Here is a 26,202-nt window from a genome sequence, read left to right on the forward strand (position 1 = left end):
TTTCAGCTTACTTTATTATTTCGATAAACAACGAATGACAGTAACAAAAGGCAAGTTTTTTCTTTATTATACCTGCAAACGAAGTCACACGAATGGCCGTTTTCCGTTCTTTCTGATCAAAGGTAAAACAGCATGTTCTTTGTTATGGAAGGCAGACCGACCTAAAACAGTCTCAAAATTTTGTAAAGAGAATATAACTTCTACAGTACTATTTCAGTGGTACAGGGTCTCACGAAAAATCGGCCCGAGGACTGGACTGCTCAGTGGCGTCCAGCAATCGTCATCTCTTGTTTCGAAGTTGTTGTTCGCATTAGTTTGTTATTTATTTACTGCCTAATTATTACAAGATTATCTATTCTGCTCGTAGCAGTCAACAAATCGTGCGTAATTGGCGAGCAGTCTGTATTCGGAGCCGGTTTTTCGTGCGCCACCTTGTATATTTCACTGCGATCAGCCACATAACGCTACAGTTCGCTAAACGAGAGGTTTTGCAGAATCACAGAAATTATTTAAAGTATGTGAGAATTCTTTACAGAATAAAAACGCCGTACTTCAGGGGGGAGGCAAGTGCTCCCTCTTCGCGCCTTCCATCCTTAAGTTTTTAGTAAGAACCATGTACCATGCACAAACGGTGATCGAGTAAAAATGAAAGGTTCCCAAAAAAGAGCGATAACCAGTGAACTGGTCCCAAGGATGAACCAGTCTGCCACAGGACCCGAGCGGGGTAGCGGAATGGTTAACACAATGTACTCTCATTCGCTAGGATGACAGTTAATACCCGTGTCCGGTCGACTTCGTTTAGGTTTTAGGCGATGTAGTGCTCTTGAAATGCTGGCCGATAAATTAAGAGAAACGGCATGCGAAGAATAGTAGATGAAATTTAAAGAACGTGTACCCGAAGGCCGCCACCATTCTGTTGACACCATATACCTCGCATGGGGATCACGAGAAAAAGGCAAGATACCACGTGCTTGGACCGTAACAAGAACAGAGATTGCAGTAAGAGAAAAAAGGAAGTTGGTAAAATTTCGTTCGAAGCACTCTCTACCACTCTGTTCAGTGGCTTGCGGAATACAGATGTTTCTACATTGTCGGGATATTGTGGTTCCTGTATATTTATTTATTTGCTTGCAAAAATATCGGGGAAAATTATCTTATGCTAGGTGGCTTTTGTTACCTATCAATTTTACAGCGCTGGGAGCTGTCTTCATATGTTTTTCCCAGTGAATAGGTCCTGAAATGAAATTATAGGACATCGTTATGTATTGTGGGTATTGCTTTGATTACTTGTTTATGAAGGGTGTGCATCGTATAAAAATTGCTTCGTGAGACGAGGCAAAAATGTTTGGTTAATGTGGCAAACTGTACACATTAACAGTTTGAAAAATACGTACTTAAGTCTTGCATAAGGTGGAACTTTACTCCAGTAGTACATTGTTGTTGAAATCATTATTTAATCTGGGGACAACATTGAGTGATAAAACATACGAACTTATTTTAGGTTTCTCTGGTCGCATGTAGCAAACTGTCAAGTACCGCGCTTTGTTAGAAGCAATTACATCCAACTTTCGGCTTCGTTGAGTACGCATTAAACAAGGGGGTGGAAGTAGTGCAGGTGATGATGCAAACTTATTGTGTGTGTGTGTGTGTGTGTGTGTGTGTGTGTGTGTGTGTGTGTGAAATTATCTTGTTCATACAATATTAATCAGATAGTGTTGCTAGTTCTAAAAATTGAAAAGTCGGACGTGCCATTATATTTAGTCAGACATTTTACCCCAAAAGTTGGTTGACTAACCTTAAATTGAAATAGTCACTTAAGGAATTTTCATTCGTTCATTAATGATTAAATACAATAAGGTTTTTGTTCGAGCGGACGTGAATTAAAAACATCGTGCTTGTAATTTGTCAATTATGATAGTAACAAAGTGCGGTGTCTTAAGTCTTCCTTCTGAGACCATCTTCTGTCAAAATAAAGTTCATTAGCTTGAGACGAGCCTTTGTTGTGTGTTCTTAGTTCATCGCTGGAAAGCCTGACTGGCCGGACCTCCGATTTTAAAAAGCCGAACTGGCAACACCCTAGTGGAGTGGCTACGCAGATGCAGGAGGGGATTGTGTGGCCTTAAAGGATTGTTAATAATTGCCATGATGTAGTGTGTTACCGTTGCCTGGCAGTACCTGGACGTGATGTTATACCACTCTTTGCTGTGCTTTACACGTATCAGCTATTTCGTGAGCGAGGAAGTGAACGTGTAAGCTGGTGCGGCTCCTTAGGAAGCGCGCGAGCTGTGCCAGACTTGTGCGGCCGGTGGTGGAGACGCATTCCCGTGTCCCCGGCAGATGCTGCTGGGGCACCACCTGCCCTCGCAGCTGCGTCTCCCCATCCCACGTAAGCAGCGCCTAGACGTAATCTTATCCGTCAAGAACGCCACTGTATAAATCGCGATGAGATGGGCCTTAAATTGGTACGTTAAACATTCGCAAAATGCCATTTCTTTCGCAGAGAGTTAAGTGGCGACCAAGCGTCCGTATTAGGCTATCTAACGCATACCACGGCAGTTACTTTGGTACTCATGCTGTTAACTAGGGTAGCGCATTGATTCTTTGACGAACGGCAAATACTCGAGGGCGTTGGCTACTTGCGTTTATAGGCCAGATTGTTTTCCCTCGCGGAAACGTAAATAACAAAGTACATTTGCTTAACTTGTTGAAATTTAAGCAGGAAATTAATATTGATAGTTTTCGCGGGATTGTGTATTGCAACAAGTCAGTGGCTACAATTGACTTCCAGTAATTATACAACCCTTTTCCTCTTACAGTTCGCACATTAAACATACTTAGAAGTAACATAGACGGAAAAATGTTGTTTTTCTTAATTTTCGATTTCATTCAAACAGGAAGCTCAGACTCATAATTTTGGCAAATGTGTCTACTGGTCGAGAAAGAGCGTTCCGTGTGCTAATACCAAAGAAAATTACATTTTTGTTGCAAGAGTAACTTGAACTCTGCTTTCTTGCCCAAGGAGCAGCGGTGCGTTGTGTACGCCATACCGTCTCGTGGAAAAGGCACAGAAGGTAGTATTTGGAACGGACATACCACGGTTCAAAGGGAAACAGATCAGTGTGTTTAAGACTTAAAGTGGTGCAACCTAATTACAGTTACAGGGTGGTTATCAGACTTCAGTTATTTGAGCTAGTGTAGCTGGAAAACTATTTACCATATCGGTGCTCAACTTTATAGGAACCATGTTGAGACGGTGCGTTGTAGAATCTGCGTTGTTCTGTTAGTGTGATGGCTTGCTGTTACTCGCCTTTACTACTACAGCTACGTAGGGCTAAAAGAAGTGTCCATTGCAGTTACAGAAGATTAACACGGGCTTGAGCTAGATAAGCAGTGATTTATTCGTAAAACTGTTTCATCAAAACATCAATAGTGCTACCGCTCTAAACTAGTATCGGCACGTTAAAGGAACACGAAGAGGTCCACTTGCCGCAACGGGGTTGAACAGGATTTGAAGTCAGAATTAACTGGCGGTTTGGGACTAGCCCCTTCCGAGAAGGCGACGGCCAATTGGCTCTTGAGATTGTTTAAGCGGTTACTGTTGCCATGGCTGAGAATGCTGGACGCAATGTGCGATCTTCAAGCGCTGTATAAGCTGTGTCCTGATAGCTGAACGTTCCTTCGAGAAGTGGTGCATACGAAAGTAATGTTTAGTGAGATTCCAGGCTGTGGTGGATGTAGATGGTCGTCATACTAGGCAGCGTTTGTAACCTGGAACGTAACAAATTTTATCTTCTCACGTGAAAATTAAAATGTTTGTTTAAACGGTTAATTCATTGTTTCTCTTCCCAATATCCTTACAAAAGTTTCTACAATCATTCCTTATCTTGTGGGCCCCCCTCAAGTTGAGAAAGTTTGATTACAACGACCGTCTACACTGGGTAACTTTTTAGTTCAACATGGCATACGCGCATTGAACAGCTTTCTTATTAAAGTGTTAAATGAGTAACCACTCCAACTTGGTTTACAAAGAGTCACAGAACCATGTCGCCAATGGTTCGCGTGTCAGTGGGTTCGCAATTAGTAGGAAGTTGAGGGGGAGGGGGTTATAAAAATTACACGATGTGCGAATTTTAAAGTTAAGCAGTGGTAGTCAGTTCGCGGTATCGGGCATATCATGTATTCTGATAGCCATTGCATTGGCGGACAGTTGATATTCTGAATTGCCGATAGACTTCCCGCGCTCTGCCGCCGGCAACAGAACTTTACTCACGTTAGGGATGGCATTTTACTAAAGCGTGTTTTAAAACCACGGGCAGCGGTCCCCGTGCATCAGGAAAAGATATCGATTGCGGCGACGGGCGGGTGATGACGTAAGGGCAGGGAGCCGGCACGTGTCCATGCCCGCTGTAACGTGACCCAGCTGATTTAGCAGGCGACGGCTGCGCGGGGCAGACAGGAGGCGCGCGTGACGTAGCAGCTGGGAGAGCACCGTCACAATGCACTCCCTTGCTTCTTTTGGACGTTAACTTATCCACCTCCGTAGTATGCGCTGATTCAGAAGAGAGTTGCTCGAGCTGCTGAGATATGAGAAGTCTGCAAGTACTTACATTAAAAAGCCTGTGACAAACCGGTATCTTACGGTACAAAACTTCCATCATTTGTACAGAATGTTACATTGTCGAAGAGTAACACGAAGACAAATGAAACTGCGTGTAATTCCTTTCTGAAAGTAGAAACAGCTACTACTAATTAGTTCAGAATATAACCCGTGTTGCTTCGGTATTGCCATTTTTACAAGTCTATTTGCTAGGCGTAATAACTGCAGCAATATCTGCGGTTTTTAAAAATCCAATTAAAAACTTTCTGGTACTCAGAGGTAACACTGGTTTCTTTTGGATTCCAAGAAACATTAAGCACGGTACGAAACTACCGACATGTCAGCATCGCAGTGTAAATATTAAATAAAACGTGTACATACGAAATGTCGCGTCGAAACTAGCAATGGCTTGGTTTACAGTAACCTAATTTAATTACTCACTATTGGTTTTTGTATCCTAGTAATCAAATCGCCTGTATATTACGCGACTAAGATAGGTTCGGCTGTTTTTTAGTGTTGCCCTGTTGACATTAACAGTGACTGAAGTTCATGCAAATCGCTTTCATAAACAGATTCCCAGTTTTGATTCCCAAATTATTACTAACAGCTGCGTAAGTCCTCAGTTAAAAATGGTAGTGAGTCATGTAACAGCAGTGTTTCGGCCCTGAAACTAGCGTTTCTACCTAGGCACATAGGTGGTCCAGAGACTGCGGATGGAAATATGCTCGGCAGTAAGACGTGTCAATGAATACAAACGGAAAGAACGCCTTGCGAACAAAGGAAACGGACGCGGAGTGTGGCTGACGGCTGGCGGGCAGGCGTTGACCTTGATATGCGGCGGGCCGGTGGGCCACTGTCTGTTCGCCGGGCTCCCGGGCTAGCAGCAACTGGTTCCGCCCGCCTGGCCGTCGCGTCTCCCGTGCCGCTCGGCCGACTTCGGACGCTGTCGGCGCGGTTCGGCGCCGCCGCTGCGGCGAGACGCACAGTGTCTGCTTGCTTCCCCCCACCATCGAGCTGAGCGGAGGGCTGTGCGCGTGGGTCCTTGACCCCACCCGGCCGCCGCCGGCGGTGCTGCTGCTGCTGCTGCTGCTGCGTGCACTGCAAGCGCACGTCCCCAGGTCGATAGCTTCGAGTCACGTGTACCGAACGCACAAAAGAGCGTTGCTCAACATCTCACATTCCCAAGCAGTCAACAACTGGTCTGTAGTAAGGAGTCAAGGAGCTAGTAGTCACCGATTGAGAACAGCGTGAAACAAGGCTCTGACCTGTGAGCTGCTTGTTGTACATGTAAAGGAAACTATGGAGAAATTGGGAAAGGGAAATCAAGTCAAATGGTAAGAAATAAAAACTAAGATTTCTCGATGATGACAATGTGATTTCGTCAGACAGCAAAGGACTAACTATATGAGCTGAAAGATACGGATAGTCAGCTAGATTTGTGACAAACATAAACGAAAGTAAAAGATAAGAGAACGTGGTCAATTTAATGCAGTAAATCTGAGAAAGCTCTATTAGGTACTGAAACACTGAAAGTCGAACAGTATAGCTATATAACGAGCAAAGTAAATCGCTGTGGCTGAATCAAAAAATGTCTAATACAAATTTAAGTACGGTAGAGCGTCGATTATCCGAACGTCGGTCAACCGAACGACCGCTTAACCGAACTGTGTACTCGCTCGCACCTGTTACTCTCTCACCCTACCGTCCATCATCCTCCCTCACTCCCAAACCTAGTTTCCCACAGTAGTCACCGCATTGGGCCACCGCTGGCGGAACATTGCTTCTAATGGGGCCTTCACAAGGCGCTGCTGACCGCCCAAGCAGCCAATCGCTGTGTTTCAACAATCAGCACTCTTCTGTCGGCTTGGCACTGGCACTGGCAGTAGAAGTAGCGGCAGTGTCAAAGCTGTTCACAGCAACAGCTGCGCCAGCTTAGAGTTCAGGCCTGCCGCTCCGCGCAGTTCCAAGGATTGCGCACCTCCAAGAAGAGCTTCTCACAGTGCAAACAGTCACCTTCTGTTCTGTTACGACCAAAATAAGATTTTTTAAAGGTTAATTTTGTGTACTGTGTGTATTGTTCATGCAAAATGCGAATGCTTTGTATGTTAATTTGTAATACTAAGAGATGCCTGTTTTTATGAATAAATTTACTGTACAGTACATCTTTTTGGAAAATAAACATGTACAGTTAGATTATCCGAACAAACCAGTTTTCCGAACACCCATGTTCCCCAATTACTTCGCATAATCGACGCTCTGCTGTATTAAGAACTATTTCTGGAAATATATGAAGATAACCGAAAGAAGATACCATCTTCATATAGATAAGGCATACTGGTCAATGATGATCTGCGCTCACATTGCTCAAACTCCTACTGGAATTGCTAGATTTACATCCGCGAGTAATGAGTATAGTGGCTAGAGGCACTACAAATTGTGTATGAACAGCAGGTTGGCAATGAGCCTCACGGAGCGCGTGCCAGAGAAGTTCCTGCAGTCGCACTAGCCTCGCATCCTCAATCGGGTAGAGCGTCTGCCAAGTAGGATATCCCGGCTTCGAGTCCCGGTCGGGGCGCACATTTTCAACTGTACCCGTTGATATTTAACAAGGCCTGTAAGCAGCTAATGGTCTGCATTTCATTGTAATTTTATTCTTCTAGAAATAGTCATTTTGTAGCATTACATGGTGGACGATAAGAAGGTACATGTAAGAAGACACTGGCGGCCGTTGAAATGCTTTCCTACACGATTGTACTGAAAGGTTCATAGGAAGATAGAACTGATCGAGGTATTCGATCGATTGTGCGTGAAAGCCTAATGGTGAAGGGTAAATGAAGAGCTTTGTAGAACAAATTGGCTACAAAAAGGGGTCAGTTGATTGCACACACCATGTTCCCATGGAAACAATGGGAGGAGTGGGGATAAATAGTGTACAGGAGGAAGTGGGCTTCGGTATAGTGATAGAATTCAAATAGGTGTAGGATGGAGTAATTACGCAATCGTGCAGTGATGGTACATGATCAGATTTTCTGCATCGAACTAGTCTTCGGACTGATTACGGTCTGAAGTGCATGGCAATACTCAGAGCTAGCATGTTACCGCTAGAGATCTGTAAGCGAAGAGTCGTATTGTTTCGCGGCGCATATACAGATGCTATTTAGAACAAAATTGCTGTTTCTCCTGTCCGAGATGGTGACTCAGCGTTTGCAGATTTCACTTAGTTTTTCGTGTACTCAAATGTCTCTGTAATGTCACCGTAACTCTTGCACGGTTTCATTACTTGCGTAACAATTTAACCCATAGGTGTACTCTGCCTTAGGTAGGTAATAAGCGAAGTGTGTGCTTCCTCTGAGTAAAAATTTTAGTGCTTTTACCTTTCGATATTAACAACGCTTGCAGCGTAGTAGATGCTGCTGAATAGTTCCATCAAATGGTGCCTCAAAATTTAGCACAGTAGCTCCCAATTCGTTCGCGAGCATTTTTACCAGACGTCATCCTCGTCCCATCCGTAGGGCGCAGCGCGGTAGAATGAAATTTCCTTCCACGTTTGTGTAGCTTTAACACTGCTCCCACGGTAGACACACATAGGGAGCCTTTGTGCTGTCTGCTTCACGCCGTCCCCAATGAACGCTGTTCACAGGGAGCGGCGACGATGAATGGCGCAGCTGCTGGTTAGCTTGAGATTGCCGGTGCCAACTTTGAGACTGTGTAACGTCCAGGATAGTGGTGGTCAGGATTTGCTGAGGTCGCTTTCTAGATCTATTAATTTACTTAGTCTATACGAAAGTTGTTATGCAACTGTGAAAAGGTTTATTGGAAATTAATTTGCGTGCTGTGGTAAAACACTGAGCAATAGATCACTGATAAAGTAGCCCCTACACTTCTTGCCAGTTCTGCAGGCGAAGGTATTCAGTTGTTTCCATCAGGCTGCCGTAAAATAAAACGATATAAATAAACTTGCCTTCGGAGTCACAAATTTGTGTTAGTGGCAAAATATGATACCAGTTCGTGACATTGGCAAAACAAAATGCAATGAGGCTATTCTTGCATTGTGTTAAATCTATGCAGCGAAATACTATAGCATAAAGACACATCAAAATACTTTGTACACTTGTACCTGAATATCGTCTTGCTGACGACGTCCGGCGGACGACTGACTTGTGTAACTTTTAACATACACTACTGGCCATTAAAATTGATACACCAAGAAGAAATGCAGACTGTAAACGGGTATTCATTGGACAAATATATTATACTAGAACTGACATGTGATTACATTTTCAAGCAATGTGGGTGCATAGATCCTGAGAAATCAGTACCCAGAACAACCACCTTTGGCTGTAGTAATGGCCTCAATACACCTGGGCATTGAGGCAACCAAACAGAGCTTGGATGGCGTGTACAGCAACATGATACCACAGTTCATAAAGAGTAGTGACTGGCGTGTTGTCACGAGCCAGTTGCTCGGCCACCATTGACCAGACGTTTTCAGTTGGTGAGAGATCTGGAGAATGTGCTGGCCAGGGCAGCAGTCGAACATTTTTTGTATCCAGAAAGGCCCGTACAGAACCTGCAACATGCGGTCGTGCATTACCCTGCTGAAATGTAGGGTTTCGCAGGGATCGAATGGAGGGTAAAGCCACGGGTCGTAACACGTCTGAAAACCAGTGGCACCCCATAACATCACCCCGGGTGATACGCCAGTATGGCGATGACGAATACACGCTTCCAATGTGCTTTCACCGCGATGTCGCCAAACTCGGATGCGACCCTCATGATGCTGTAAACAGAACCTGGATTCATCCGAAAAAATGAAGTTTTTGCCATTCGTGCGCTGATGTTCGTCGTTTAGTACACCATCGCAAGCGCTCCTGTCTGATGCAGCGTCAAGGCTAACAACAGCCATGGTCTCTGAGCTATTAGTCTATGCTGCTGCAAACGTCGTCGAACTGTTCGTGCTGATGGTTGTCGTCTTGCAAACGTCCCCATGTGTTGACTCAGGGATCGAGACGTGGCTGCACGATCCGTTACAGCCATGCAGATAAGATGCCTGTCATCTCGACTGCTAGTGATACGAGGCGGTTGGGATCCAACATGGCGTTCCGTATTACCCTCCTGAACCTACAAATTCGACAATGTGCTAACAGTCATTGGATCTCGAGCAGCGATGTCGCAATACGATAAACGGCAATCGCGATAGGCTACAATCCGACGTTTATCAAAGTCGGAAACGTGATGGTACGCATTTCTCCTCCTTACACGAGGCATCACAACGACGATTCACCAGGCAACGCCGGTCAACTGCTGTTTGTGTATGAGAAATCGGTTGGAAACTTTCCTCATGTCCCCACCTTGTAGGTGGCGCCAACCTAGTGTGAATGCTCTGAAAAGCTAATCATTTGCATATCACAGCATCTTCTTCCTGTCGGTTAAATTTTGCGTCTGTAGCACGTCATCTTCGTGGTGTAGAAGTTTTAATGGCCAGTAGTGTATTTACAACAAAAGTCAGCAGAAAATAAATTGCAAATTTAGTGTTGGGGACATTTAAAAATAAGTTTTGGACATCCTATATACAAAAATTTTCTTTCCGAATAACTCGGTAATTCTTGACTTTCTCATCACTGAGCTGCGTAAGAGGTTATGCGTACCATTAAGTTAATAACGTGAACTCGAAGGTGTGCAGAGTTATCGTTAAGATTTCTGTGACAGTCTCCCGAATAAATCTTTTTGTTCGGATGTAATTGTTCTTCTTAATCTCAGCAGTATTTATATTCTCAAAGATAGTAGCCTTCCTCAGGTGTTCATCTTTTTCATTTTATATAAGGAAGAGTGGATGTTGTTTAGAATTTTCAATGTTTATTTTATTTATATGATATCGTCTAAGTACGTTAACAGCATCCAATTGACACAGCGAGCTGATATCCCAAAGGGCTGACATGTGGTTGCTCTTCGTCGAAATGTCTTGGCTCAAACTCGTCTAGGGGTTGAACCCAACGTGTCGCATTACAAGCCCTAAATTACACTTGTGACCCTTTGGTTAAATTGTCTGGCTGATGGCAAGATCGCGAAATTGTATGAAACTTAAACCGTTAATGTAACAGTAGTAGTAATAAAATGATGTAGGCCACATAGTTGCGATTTGGTTAGCATAATGTTTATTCAGAAAGCAAACTAATAGCGAAAGTGGTCGTATTTAGAATTAATCCTACACCCGAGCGCATATCCGTTTGACACAGTTTAATCATTCACAATCTCATCGCGAATTAAAAGTTCAGTACTGCACCTCATTAACCACGCGAAAAGTTAGTTCGCACCAGGCGCACGGCTGCTTACAGCTCAGAGACTGTCCTGCGATACCACACAACGCGAAATTTTCAAAGTCGTTTCACTTCTTAGCTACCTAAAGACCGACCGTCCATTTTCTCGTCTCCACCAGCACTGCTCCCCTGCCCGTCCCTGGCCGCGTTTCCCGCGCGCCGAACATCGACACTCAACTGACTAGGGCACTTCACTGTCCTGAAGCCTTCCATCTGATTAACTACACCTTATTCTTCATTAACATATTCAAGTAATTAAAGCTTGACAACTTTCACGTTCTGAATAAAGTAACAATATCCACTACATAATAAAAGTTAAATTCTTTTACATAAAACCAATATAATTTCCTTCTTAGCCGTGAATGCCACGGCCAAGAGCCTTGCACACATGTGCTTCCTGATAAACAAAAAAATAACAAAAGTAACTATTATGCCCTAAACTCTAACGAATATCCAATTACCTAATGATTCAATAAAGTGTCATGCTGTGATCGTTCGTGGAGGAAATGATCTGATGTTTAACTGAAAATACTGACAATTTAAATTTACTATATCTGTTAAACAAAGTTAAAGGTGATAAAGTTTGTCAGTTTAATGATGCGCTTCTATGTGAAATGTCGATCGTTAATATCGATCAGAGCGTTCTGATGTTATAGGTAACTTGTTAATTTCACTTTAACAGTAAATCCTAAAATATTATCAATGTTAGTTTTATTGGTATCACCATGACAATTTATCAAGGATGGTAGATCAAAATTACTGTGGCTTCATTCGGTGAATTACTACAGAATTGAATAGTATCATGTTTCCCTTTATGGCGGATCTTAGGTCCGCCACATTTAACACTGCTACGTGTCCCGGCCACACACACCTTTCATGGTGTTTCCATATGACGTGGGCCCTCGTCTGACTCAACACTACAGCACTAGTGCCTCATTCAGCACAATAGACGTCTGTGAATTTCCCCATCTCGTGGCGAATCTGCACTCTTTGTGGAAAATGGTCCCGGACGATAGGGTTCGTTTCACAATAACTGAAGGCTGACCCTTTCGGCCATATACTTCAATGAGATCGAAACGCTCGTTAACTCAAAAGACCTACTCTTGTGTGAAGATGGCCTCTATACTTTTGCATCTGTCTCGGCCCTGCATGTTTCCGGACATCTATCCACCATCAGTTAAAGCGGTTTCTCGCTCTTCCATTATCCCCTGGGTGCAGCCAAGAACATCTTATCTCTTCAGTTCTCATTCATCTGATAACTGTGTCGCCCACTTCCATGTTATTCTCACTGCAATAATCTTAATTCCGTCGTCCGCACCATTGTCCCCTGACGCATTTCTTTGCTTTCTCGTGTTTCCTATTCTGTCCCTCTGGCATCGGCTGCCTTCGTAGACCACCACCTGTCCCTCCCTCCCTCCCCCCCCCCCCCCTCCCCACCTCCACCCCGCCCCCAACTGCTCTTGCCGTACTGGAATAGTTACATTATTATACTCCCATACGGTTTGTTGGTAAAACATAAATCTACCAATTTCAGGTCATTATTACGAATTGCTATTCCTGATCAAAGTTCTATTACTGTTATTCTTCCTAATTTCTATTCGAAGCGCTAGTTATACATTACTTTATTCTTACTATAATTGATTTGCATTCCTCCTTTAAAACTTGCAATAGAAAGTTTGCATGTAGTGCAGATAAACGTCAAGAAATACAATCAGTAAATCGGCAGAATGATGGTGGTTATTGGGTGTTCGATGAGCTCCTATCAATCCTTTTTCCTCAGTCCAGTGGAAACCGTATGATACTGTAATTTAACTATCGACCCCTTCGGCACGTAATCATTTTGAGTATGTACTGTGTGCATAAATTAATATAAATAACGTCGACTGGAAGAGTAGTTAAAGTATCGATTACTCTCTAACCATCACAAGCACTACAGAAAACAAGCGATTCTAGCGATATAGAACCACTGAAAACAAACTGGAGTAATGAAAAAGACTAAAATATAAATATACACGAGCCAGCAGCTTCGGTTACAGCTTGTGTAGATTCAGTACTGCCTTTTAAACCACTCTAGGTAATCGCACTCTCTCCTCCTCCTCCTCCACCACCCTTCTCCGCCATTCAAGTCGTTCTGTAACGTTGTCTCTTGGAATGTGTGGTCTTGTATTTAGAAGGAACTAAGCTCTAATTCTCAATACAGCCTCAGAGATCAGGTTTCTGTAGTTAACCTACGTCAATTTATGGAGGCCTCAAAAGACCGTGGCTGAAAACTAGTGCCATAGTTCTCGCAGTCCGTCGCTCCAGACTGGGCGCTGTGGGTTGCGCGGAAGTCTCTAACAGTGCACTGAGACAGTTTTTGCAACACTCAGCTGTGCGGGTGCGGAATTTAGGCAGCGTGGGCGGGCCACCGAGTGGTGGCCTGCTAGCGGCCAGCGGAAATAGCGCCGTCCCGCTGCCAGGTTGCCGACCTCCCACGGCGTGACGTCACCAAGCGTGGGCGCCACTGGTTTCCCAGGGGTGCGCGCGAACGCAACCTTACTCTCCTGTACGTCTTTAACAAAATACGCAGTACTTGTACTTTTTATCCATGTCAGTGGGATTACATTTGGCAGCGTGACAAAAGTAGTTAAAATGTTTTAATCATTCTTGAGACGCATGTGCTCAAAATCAAGTCTACGTGGCGTCATAGGACTTACGTAAAGACGATTATGGTGATACGTGATATCACAGAAGACTCATGATTTTGTTTAGTTATTAAATTGAAAACAGGAATTTAGAGGTTGTCAGAAGTTGTGATATACGTAAGACACATAATGTGTAAAATATTTGAAGTACTAAACGAAGTAACAGATTTACACTATCGAAGATTTATCCAATTGCATTACGAAAGAGCTAAGCTTGCCCCTCCCCTCCCCTCCGAATTGTTTCATGTGCCACACAACCGTCTCAAATAAACGTACATATTTTACACCCATATCGACGCACATGCTAGACTCTTACATGTAAAGCTGTGTAATTTCAAGAATTTGAAACAGCACACATTGTAAGGAACGTAATGGGCAACCGGAAATAAATACTTAGGCATTTGACCTTTGCCTAATCGGTACAATCAAGAGTTCAACCGCAGAGATTACCTTTCGGTGCACAGTAGTTCGTAGAAAGAACGTATGTATGTATATGTGTATATATGCGTGCGTGCGTTATCTTGTCGATACGGTGTCTCGTGATTTCAGCATTTCTTTGGTCGGCGATTTGTGCTGCGTCTGTAATGAACATGCGTTATAAAAAAAGGCGGCTATGGGTAAAACAATATCTAAATAGCAGAGGTTCGAGAAAGACAGTGGTGTCAATGCTTTTTTGCAAATTTGTGGAGACCATAGCGAGATTTAATATTTTGTGTTTCGGAAACTGCCGCCATCAGGCTGGCAAGAAAATTTAGTTACGTGCAACGGGCTACTTCTATACCAGTTCGAGCTATTTTGTATTTTTTAAGCGCTTCAGTGATTATTACAGAAATTGAGAAATACTTGCGGTAGATACTAAGTTCTGTGGAGGTTAATTGAATTTCAGTACGTCATTTGTCGTTTTATGAAACATTTGCAAAAGTGTGTGTGTGTGTGTGTGTGTGTGTGTGTGTGTGTGTGTGTGTGTGTGTGTGTGTTTTCACAAATTCTGCCTTCATTTTTTTTCTGATACCATCGATGACCTTCTTTTCAGTTTGTTGAGGAGCCGCAGCTATCTCACTGTCGTTCAGATATCAGGCTCCTCAATTGTTATTAAGTTACTATACATCAGATTTTGCCTTTCTCCAGTTTTCATTAGCATGTTTCATAAATTGGTAGAGTGCTTCTGTTTTTCTACTTAAACTTGTCTTAATCTTTAGTCATACAGTCGCAAACTTTTTGCCTAATACTTGACGCTCAGGTTACGTCATCTTTAATTTTTTAAATGAATACTTGTAGCTATAATTATTAGTCTGCAAATGATGTACAGTCTGATGTAATTTTGTTCAGTACACTGTCCTGACCTTGAGGCGGTAATCTGTATGACTTCTTTGTCTGTAATCATTATAAATTTCGGCGTACTTACTTCGTAGTAAAGACATTACAGCGCATAAATCACATTAATCACATAATACACTACATAACGTATCACACACAGACTTCGTTGCCTGTAGTCTGCTAAACAGCGCAAGAGACTACCGCCCAACCCGAGAAGCAAGGCGTTTCTAAGTATGGCTTCCATTTAGAGAAAATTATGCATGCGCAAAACCGCAGAAGCAGTTGCGTTGTTGGATATGGATGCACAAAGTTGAACAGAAAAAGGCATCGCGAGGACTCACCTTCAGAGATAATCAGGTACTGGCGCTATCCCTTCGCAATACTTTTTAAGCAACTTCTTCACGGGGTTAAATTTTGGAAACTTTAGTAGATTAGCCAACGGTTTGCCCTTGAATAACGCAATCATTCACTGGAATATAGAGGTGCTGCAGAAGAGTTCGATATTGAGGGCAACGAGTTCAATAGTTTTTAAAGTGCCGGTCTGGCTAAAATAGCTAAGGTTACAAGTAGTGTGGACTTAACGACTTTGCATGAAGGCACCTGGCATGTTTAGTATTTTAAGGACCAGACGACAGTTCCTTGCTATTCCGAATACACACCTTCCGCCTAGCAGACAGATTGCGTATAAAACTTGCTGGTAGATTAAAACTGTGTGACGGACCGAGATTCGAACTCGGGACTTTTGCCTCTCGGGCTCAGAGTTTCGAAGGTAGGATATAAAAGTACTGGCGGAAGTGAAGCTTAGGGCGCATCGTGTGCTATGCTTGGGCAGCTCAGTTAGTACAGCACTTGCCGGCGAAAGATACAGGACCCGAGTTCGAATCTGAGGAAGGCAAAGTTATCATTTGCCAGGAAATTCCATATCGGCGCACACTCCTCTGCAGAGTGCACTATATGCAATCTAGAATGATACTTTGTCACCATTTGCTGTCGCTTATCTTCTTGAAGTACCTGGGATTGCAGTAGAGGCTTTCGTGCGCAACGAACACCATATTGTCTATACACTGGGAAATAAATATGAAAATAGCTTCAGATTGGCTTCTGTTGAAACGTAGATCCAGCAACGACGCTATTCCGCCAGTAGACAGCAGTAGTCGCAACCAGATGGGACAGATTCGTTTCGGTGGTTGTTAGTCACGCTCCGTTGACTGCGACAAGTTAGTTTCGCGTCATACAGGAGATGGGGGCCTACTTCCCGTCCCTCGCGGACGGCAGTGGGTACACACGCCAAGCAAAACTTAAATTTTGCACATCATTATACATACCGAAGAAACTTCCCATCAATGCTATGGAAAAAAGGGGAATCCTGTGGTAAGCTGGAGTCTTGTATTTATCCCCGATGCGTGGTCGCGTACAGCAGTTGGTGGTGCCAGGTTCGCGACCGGCAGAAAGCCTACAAGTAAGTGAGACGTTTAAACGTGTCGCGTAGTATATACTTCACTGAACCTACAGCGTACGCTACGTGGGAATTGAAGTGGTAGTTAAATTATTTTTAACTCACGACCACCATCTATGTATTTCTGCGCCCGGAAACGTGAGCAGAGAATCAGCCAGAGGTAAAAGTGAGGCTGTGTCTGTTGGCAGGTGAACGACTTCTTGTCCGGCAAGGCGCCACTGAACCTGACAATGCGCCTGGGCGACCACATGATGCTGATCCAGCTGCAGCTGTCGACGGTGACGCCGAGCGGCGGGCGGCGCTCCGGCGCGTCGCCGTCCACGTCGGGGGCGAGCAGCACGTCGCGGGTGGCGGCTCCCGCCGCCAGCACCTCCAGCGCCGCCCCCGCGCCCGCCGCCTCCCGGCACGCCCACTCTCACGCCCCCGCCACTTCTTCCTCCGCCGCCGCCGCTAGCAAACCGTCGCCCTCGCCCTCGCCGTCGTCGTCGTCGTCCGCCGCCGCCGCCCCCGAGATCTGCCGGTGCGACAGCTCGTCGTCCGCCTCCGGGCCCGCCTCCGCTGCCGCGGCCGCTGCCAGACCCACGCTCGACACCAGAGCCCTTGCCGAGGCGTCGCGCAATCTGACGCAGACGCTCAAGCAGCTCTCCTCAGAGGTAAGTCGCCTGCTGGCCATGTCTCTGTAAGCTGTACTTATCACATCGGAGGGGACTGACGCAACTTTGGGATCCTACTTAAAAAATCTGAAGGTCGTTGACTGGAAAAAATGAAATAATCGTATGGCATTGTTGGCCGTGAGGCCCCATGCGTGGGAGTTCAGCCGCCGTATTGCAAGTCCTTGCAAAGTTGACGCCACTTCGGCGGCTTGCGAGTCAATGATGATGAAATGCTGGACACACACCGTCATCCGAGGCAGAGAGAAACCGACTCCAGACCACGAGCTGCGGACATAGTCTGGAGAAAGTCTTAAAGCAGTGAAACACAGTTCACAAAATAATTCGAAAATAACCCCTCTAAGATTAATTTCCGAGCCCTTTTAAGTTGGAAACTTTCGTCAAGTATCAACATCGTCGTCGGTAGCTGAATGCGTTTCCGAATCTCGCTTCTAGCAGTATGTTTCTAACATTTAAATTGCGTTCTTACTAACAAGTAGAAGTGATGATAAACAAATACTAAGTCATTTTTATACTACATATGTGGTGGTTGTTCCGTTATGTCAGACAGAACACACCTGTATGGTATATCTGTAAGCAGAGTCTGACCGAAAGCATGCTCGGATAGCAGAATTCATTAAGGCGACTGCTGACGTAAAGATGGAAATCTGGGTTAGAGTTCTGGTTTGTCACAAATTTAAACTTTCGCCTTTGTTAGATTTCTGTGTCCATTTGCGGTTGACGTAGAGACCTCCCTCGAAATACTGAAATCATTTTTAATAAAGTTTTTTAGTTGCTAGTCGTACGAAACCACGTTATAATCAGACGCGCAAAATGCTATAGTGTTAAACGAAAAGGTATATTCAACAGTACAGAACAGTTTCTATGCAAAAAGCATTTTATTTTCTATTTGATGCTTCGAATTTTTAGTCCGCAGCTCGTGGTCGTGCGGTAGCGTTCTCGCTTCCCACGCCCGGGTTCCCGATATAGTACCGACGAGGTCCGGGATTTTCTCTGCCTCTTGATGACTGGGTGTTCGGTGATGTCCTTAGATTAGTTAGGTTTAAGTAGTTCTAAGTTCTAGGGGACTGATGACCTCAGATGTAAAGTCCCATAGTGCTCAGAGCCTTTCCTTTGTGCTTCGCATTTTGTTGCAAATTTTAATTGTGAATTCTAAGATCTTCGTGTGATTAATAATTAAAAATAGTCACTTAAATTATGGTGATTCTATGTTGACATTTGTTAATCAGTATCTGATTTAAATATTACAAAATTGCTACTAGCTAGATTCTAACCAGCGACTGTGTTTCAGTATTTCCCGCTATGGACTCGGCTGCCAGTGATCCTATTAATTCGTTAAAAGTAATAAGTCTTCTAATCTTAAGGATACAGGGTACTTTTCCGCCTCAATATCATGTAAAATTTTTCAGGCACTGTTTATAATGTGTGTGTGTGTGTGTGTGTGTGTGTGTGTGTGTGTGTGTGTAACAGATCTTTTGTTGATATCCGATAATGCAGCACACTTTGTAAACAAATTTGGAAGTATTTTGAATGTTTTTGAACATGGTTAGGGTTATTAAAAAATTAGAGAATTTTATGCAATTCATTTTCCAAAATGCTTCAAGTTGAGGTACCATTTGATCCAATGTTTATACATTCGAAAGAGACCAAATTTTTACCAGATATGCATGACATGACTAACTTTAGGAAGTATTTGTATCAGAATTCTGAAAAATGCACCTTGTGGGGAAAATTGCGAATGAAGATCAGTCTAATTACACTGTACCTCAGTACATTCCTGAAACATGGTCTTCATCCTGCATCATTTCTAAATGTTCAAGCTTCCTCTTCGCATACCTTTTAGCACTTCCTGCTTCTTTGGTAACTTGGAGAGAGTCTTTCAGCTTCATGCACCCATCGTCACATGCAAGCAATTGATCTTCCATATTAGAGCCACATTTTATGCCTAAATTACTCAGGAATTCCAACCTTCCTATCACTCCATCATTGAAACATATCACTGCAGCTAGTGCACTAACTTCTAATGTATTTAGTCCTACAAAAAGCATTCTTTGGTAATCTTTCCCATATGCAATGTCTGAAACTTTCATTTGTATTCTGAGTGCCCCAATGAAGACATTTACTTAGCAAAACAGGGACACTCAGGTCTCTAGAAATTGATATTATTTCATTCATAATAGGCTCAGGAAGAGAATACCATCATAAGCATAAATGACCACTTTCTTTTGCTTTTTGGTAAGCACACCAAGAATCTGCTTCTTTAGGCCAAAGTCCGTGAACGGGGTGGTCATCTGTGGACAACTCGTGAAAGTAGGTGGCCCATACAGCTTTTCTCATTGCTGTAATATCAGAGGTGCAGTTCCTTTAATGACCTGTCCATAATAACTCTGAAAGTGATCTATTTCAGTTTCTATCAATCTGCCTCGACCAGACAGAAATTTTCCATGAGACAGCAACTTTCTCTTCGTAGCCTTCTCAATGTAGCACCCATCCTCTTTTGCACATGTCCAAAACACTCCAGTTTGTTACCAAGGTATCACCATAAACATTGAACTCGTTAATTTTATTGAAAGCTTGAGTCTCCCCACCGCCTAGGTACTTCCTATATCTAACATTATAAACAGGCACTGACCTCTCTAATATTTTTAGAGCTCCATCACACTCCATACCTCCACTGTAACCATCATAATTCGTAGAACACTGATGTTCAATACGTCCTTCAGTGTTACGATGGCAGGTGTGGCAGTACTTACATAATCACTAAACATAAACAACTTTTCCATTCCCCAGGGAAGTAGCAGTTAGAACACCATTCAAGGAACGATGCCGTCCACGTTGCCATGTCCCATAAAGTGCAACAGCAATGTCCCTTGTTCCATTAATATTTACAGGTTGTTGTACTGCACGTTTGTCTGCTTTAGACACAACTATCAAAGCACATAAAAGTACTTTCATGTACTTGCTGAATCTACTGGGAGGAGGTAGGTCCGTCAAACCACAAAACGTTTGAGCAGCCTTTCTCCTTTTTGTATTTCACGCATTGCATACACGAACTTAAAATTCACGTCATATGAATTATGCACCATGTTCGAAGACATTTTCGAGGTAGATTTATTGCAGGATCTACACAGAACTACTAATTTTGACGCTAAATACTTCCTGCTACTTTATTTCCAGTCAGTCTACACCATCAACTGTGTGATTGGGTTAAAAAGTTTCTAGCAAAGAGAACACAGCATGTCTCTCGAAGGAGAAAAATGTATAGAAATAACCTAGGGCGTGGTCCCAATGGAGTGCTACATGACTATTACTTTTCATATTGTGTATAGAAATGTAGTGTATAACGTCAGCAGATGCTGTTAGCGTTGCATCCGTAAAAGTAGCAGTGCTAGAAAATTATAGCGAAGTGCAGGAATACCCGCAGAAGATAGATGCCTGACGCAGTTTGTGGCAGTTGATCCTCTGCATAAACAATCTATCGAGCATAGATAGACAAAGGCCGGTTGTTTGATTACATGACAACAGAACAATTACTGGAAGCAGTCACATCCCTAACTATTTTGTGAAGTATACGTACGGTGCGATGTGAAATGCAACGATTACTTATTCATAGGAAGAACCCTCAGGAAGTTTAGTCCAACGAACAAAACACGTAGCTTACAAAATTCTCATTCGACCAATGCTTTAATATTACTTGACAGCTTGGAATCTTTACCAGATAGCATTAATAGAAAGAAAGAGAAGATCCTAAACTGAGCAGAACGTTCCTGAATACGTTCATTTAGTAAGCCCGGAATCGTTATGGACACTCAACCACCTGCAGTGGCAGACGCCCCAAAAGGCATTCTGCAACTTTATGTGGTTTACAAATAAAAATCAGTTCAGACATGCCAAGAAGGCTGAACAAATATATTGATGCCTTCTGCGAATGACTTGCTTAAAGACCATGAAAGTAAAATTAGATATATTTGAACTCCCACAGAGGATTACCAGCTAGCGTTCTTCCTGCGGACCATTCGCGATTGCAACCGGAGAAGGGATAGTACATGCGCGTTTACACGTGTACGCCTCCCGCCTAGCCGTCGTGGACTGCTTGTCTCACGGCAAGTAGAGGCACTCTTGTAGATGCGTGCGATTGATGCCATTTACACCTGTGTTCACAGTTACTCATCTACTTCAGTGTGGGACAAACGACAGCCGCAAGGCGCACAGGTATGAACGAACCTTAACACTGGTACGCAACGTACCCTCCTACACAGCGGGAGTGGAGCTGTAGATGTAGACATGTGCTGACTGCCCCCAGTAAATGCATATTTTGTGAATTACGATAGTGAAGTAAGAAAACAGTGCATAAATAGAGATTTAGAGGTGGAAAAACTTCGATATTCACACATGGAACCAATAACTTAAGACACAGTGCCGGCTACCGTCTGATAACAGCTTGAGTGATTCAGAGTATCAGTATGTATGTAGATGTATTGTGTGGTGCTCAAGTTCGTAGCGCTTTCGTTTTACATTTTGGTATTACGGTAGCTATGGGTTTCTTTATCGATTGTAGTTTTTTATTTGTAGTGCAGTGTTGCTGTTAGTGTCATTTTGAGAGAGTGGAGCTGTGGACGCTAAAAAAATGGTGTGCCAAGTGGAAAAAACAGTGTTTCCGACATTCTTCTGTTAGTTGAATAGAAAGGTGGCAGCAGCGGAGGTTGCCAGGAACATCTGCATGGCGTTTTGGGGGGGGGGGGGGGGGGGGGAGAGACAATGCCATTGGACAGAGCATGGCAAGAAAATTGTTTCTCGTTTTAAAAAGGATCGATTTGACGTGAGTGACTCTATACGTTCAGGAAGAAGTTTGGGGTTTGAAGAAGATCCTTTAAATGCCTTAATTCACGCTGATCCACGTCAGGGTACTTGAGAAGTGGCAGATGTGATAAACTGTGATCATTTCAGCATCGTGACACTTGCACGCAATGGGAACGTTCAAAAATCGCGTTAATGGGTACCGTACGGTCTAAGCCAAAATCACAAAAATCAGCGGAATGCCATATGTGCTTCTCTTGCTCGTCGGCAGCTGGCTCGTGAACAACAGACCATTCCTATCTTCCATCGTTACTGGTGGCGAGGAATAGTGTCTTTATGCAAACGCCAGAAAAAAGAAATGTCTGAGACCAAAGCAATCCCCATATAAAAGACCTGCGTGCATCAATTAGGGAAGTTATACATCTGATGGGATAATACTTGGGGGTGTACTACGAACTGTTTTCCCGAAGTGTGACAATCACTGCTGATAATTCGTCAGCTACTGAGACGTCTTGCAGATGCAGTCAAAGAACGGCGACAAGGAAGACTGTGTGAACTAATGCTACCCCACGATTCTGCTACACTGACAAAAGCACTATAAAAGAGTTGGGTTGGAAAGCCGTCCCGCTCACTCACTATTCACCTGATCTTGTGTCCTCAGATTTTCATCGTTCCCGCTCTCTATTGAAACAACCTTCAAGGAACATATTTTCTGGATGAAAGTGCGATCCGAATATGGCTCGACGAGTTCTTCGCTCCAAAACCACGTGATTTCTACAGTCGCGGAATCTAAAAGCGTCCCCAGCGTTGGCAGACAGTTGTAAGATAGTGAAGGACAACATATTATTGGCATCTGAACTACGCACCATCCCAATAGCTGCAAAAGTTCCTCGGTGGCGTTGAGCGCGTGCCGGCTGCGGCGGGTCACGTGCATCTGCGGCCGCCGCGGTCCCGCTTTCCAGGGGAGGCGGCCCCCGGCTGCGCTCTGGAAAGCCGCACTGCGCTGCTGTACTTATCACCGGGTGAGAAATCGCCCGCCGATAGGCGCCGCTCCCTGCGCGGCGAAAGTGTATTAGGAGGCGCTGGCGCTAGCCCGCTGCTTTCCCTGTCGTTGCGCAGGGGTCGGGCCTCTTACTTCCTTTGCCACCGACCTACCTCTGTTTCCTTATGTGCGGGCAAAATAATGAGACGAACCGAAAAGTCGCATCTGCAACCGACTTTAGTTCGCCAGGCAACACGCTGTAGCCTACTTTATCTTCACTTCGCGAGCCACTCTGCAGTGCCTGGTCAAGTGTTCTGAGTACAATACTAGCAATTTTCTCTCATGTTACCGACGTTATACTGTAGATTTCCTGTAACAGCGTAGGTCAACGATTTCAACGGACGGAGAAATGCCACAGCATACCACCTCAAATAGGACAGTGCCTACCTAGTACACAGCACTGGTGCCAGAAACGACTTTGAGGTTAATGCTGTAATTTTATGCCAATGAACACGTACTGCCTGTCACCTTAGTCTTTGATGTCCACGAGCACATAAAGTTGGTTGTAGGGAAAGCGGATACTCGACTTCGGTTTATAGAGAAAATTTTAGGAAATTGTAGGTCATCTATTGAGGAGACGGGTTCTTGGGTGCTGCTCGAGTATTTGGGTTCCATAACAAGTTGGATTAAAGGAAAAATCGAAGGAATTCAGAGGCATGTTGCAAGATTGATTGTAGGTTCCATAGACAGGTATTAGGGAGAGGATGCGTGATGGGAATCCCTGGAGAGAATACGGTCTTTCCTTGAAACACTTAGAGAGAAAAAAAGAAATTCGAGAACCGGCATTTGAAGCTGACTGGATAAAAATTCTACTGCCGCAATAACAAATTTCGCGTAAGGGTACAGGGACCTTCTGCGATGATCCATATGGTGGAGTGCGGATGTAGATCAGAGTAAAAAGCAGCAGCGTAGTACTCGCCCTGTGTTACTCGAAAATTTCATGGCGAACTTCCATTTCATTCTAATTTATATTAGTTTCGTGTGGGATATACCGATCTATAAAGATCCCAGGAACGCATTTCTGCATTCGGTCTATGCCTGCTGCCAGGCGTAATTTAAAGTTATCCACATAGGACTAACAGGGAAATACAGAACTTATACATAAAACGGGAGCTAGTTTCTCTCATGGAAGAGCGTCGCAGAGTTACTGAGAAACCTTATCTGGCAGAAACAAGAAGGTAAATGCCAAGTATGTCGCTTAAGTTTAAAGAACTAGTATTACGTGAGCAGGTAGGAATATTTACAGCTCTCGTAAGGACAGCAAGAACAGGATTCCACTAATTATATTGCTCACAGAGGCCTATAACCAGTGTTTCCTCCCCCGTTCCGCACACGAATGGTCTGCGAAGAAACTCTAAAACAGGATACAATCGAAGTACTCCCTGCCATGCACTCCAGTGGTGTAGAGTTTGGAGGCGTTGATCATCTAAGAACTACCGCCAACCTTTCATCATGTTAGGTCACCTGTGTTTCCCGTAAATGGATATTAATTCGCAGTATCTTCAATGGCTACCGGTTTTTGTCAGCTGGATAACTAAATATGCGTAGGTCCGATAGTTCCGTGGTAGACTTACCTTGGCAGGTTACCTTTCCTGCTTGGAACACAGTGCTTAGAGTTCGGTTTGCGAAACGCACGATCGGCCAGGCGTTGGTGGCAAGAATGTCTTCCGCGACTGGCGTGTTAGTTTCCTTGCGTCGCAGAGTAAGCCTCGTCGGCTTTCTCCTGCCGAGAAAGCGGAGAGCGGGGGCGCGCTGCAGACACTCCACCAAAAAAAGGTCCGCTGGTTTCTAAAGTACGGCCTGTGTCTGCGGCGGATACCATAGCTTCCACCATTCCGTCGAATCGGCTGTTAACGAACCATACAATAATTCTACAGAGAATGCAGTAGGCACTTGTCTCTTCCGGCATCCCTTATCGGTTCAGTCGTATCGGGCAAACATGAAACAGTTTTTCAGAAAAATCATAACGTGACTACCTAGTGAACAACACATTTTTTGTCCTGTCCTGTTTCTGCGTCTCATTTTTCTGCAGTTGCAGTTACTCAGGTAACAAATTTTGTACAATATACTGCCTTCCACGACGGTAATGAGTTTTATTTAAACCTTATTTGGACCATAAACGTTTCGTTTTGTTGCAGAGCATCTTCAGTGGTCACTGCAATAATTCGGTTTAGTCACAATTAAGTCTGTTAAAATAGTAAGCAATTCCCGTGTTTCACGTTACTACTATTCAACAGTAGTAAATTAAAATTATTACTGCTGCGTTTTACCTCGTGCTTCTTTCCTAATGTTCTTCCATACGTAGGTGCTCAAATTTTATGACATTTCGCTTCACTGACGCGCGCTTTTCTTGTGCAGATGCACTTGCAACGTTGCAACAAAGTACACGAGGTGGAAGTGTGTCTACACAACATGAAAGCTAAAAAAAGTATAGTGTCAGTGAAGTGCAGTCACTTAAAAACAGAGCACCTGTGTTTGGAATAATATTTAAAACGAAGTAGGAAGCAAAAGATCGTGATCATAATAGCATGTTGTCTAAATACTTTTCCTACACTCTCAAAAGGCAGTAACTACCCTTCGTGATACTCTGGTCGGGTCTGCTGCCAGACCATACAATGATCGTGACCAAATTATCTGAGCAGTCCACCTGGCCACCATCTTCAGGTAAGAACACGAAAATCAGACTGAAAGGAGAGATGTAGCAAACATTAAGATAGCGGCCAGGTAGCTCGCTACGTAGTCACAATAGTCTTTAAAGCATTCCCCGCCCGAATAAACTAGTACTAAACATACTTTCATCTCTTTAATTTCTGTGACTGTCAGCAGTTGCTTCAGTTATTAAATTGGGCCTGCCGATATAGTGCTAACGCGCGTGGAATTAGGAATGTTGCAGGATGGAATCTTTATCAAACCACGGAAGTTTCTTTAGTCTGTCTTCACCTCTGTGATATATGTGAAGATTCGCCAGAAACACTTGGTTCCGTTTCCACGTTCAACTGTGGGTTTAAGGGTGTAAGTTAGGAACATGTAAGTTGCCGAAGTGTTGTCCAATTGAAAGACTTAAACCAGGCCGTTGAGCAACACGAAATTAAATTATATAGAGTTATTAAACTTCTTCCAAATCCGTCTGATAAGTGAACCAACAATACGCATATCGTCGTTTTCGTGTAGAACTTAATCATTGGCTGCATTTTCGTCTAAAAAGCTGGCAACATTACACACAAACTTTCTTTTTTCTTAGAAAGAACTTCAGTGTTAGAGGTGCAATATTCGCCGCTCTTTACATGAAGTGTTAGTATTGTCCAGCTCAAATTGAAACTA

General features: G+C 43.8%; 1 protein-coding gene across 1 annotated transcript in view; it reads left to right on the plus strand.

Moving 5' to 3' along the window:
- LOC126356004 (midnolin-like) overlaps positions 1 to 26,202 on the plus strand; it is a 217,612-nt gene that overhangs the window by 164,056 nt on the left and 27,354 nt on the right. The window contains exon 4 of the mRNA XM_050006650.1: positions 16,560 to 17,024. Within this exon, the coding sequence (XP_049862607.1) occupies positions 16,560 to 17,024 (465 nt within the window). The remainder of the gene's footprint in view (positions 1 to 16,559; positions 17,025 to 26,202) is intronic.

Source organism: Schistocerca gregaria, chromosome 1, assembly GCF_023897955.1.
Source record: "Schistocerca gregaria isolate iqSchGreg1 chromosome 1, iqSchGreg1.2, whole genome shotgun sequence".
Taxonomy (NCBI): domain Eukaryota; kingdom Metazoa; phylum Arthropoda; class Insecta; order Orthoptera; family Acrididae; genus Schistocerca; species Schistocerca gregaria.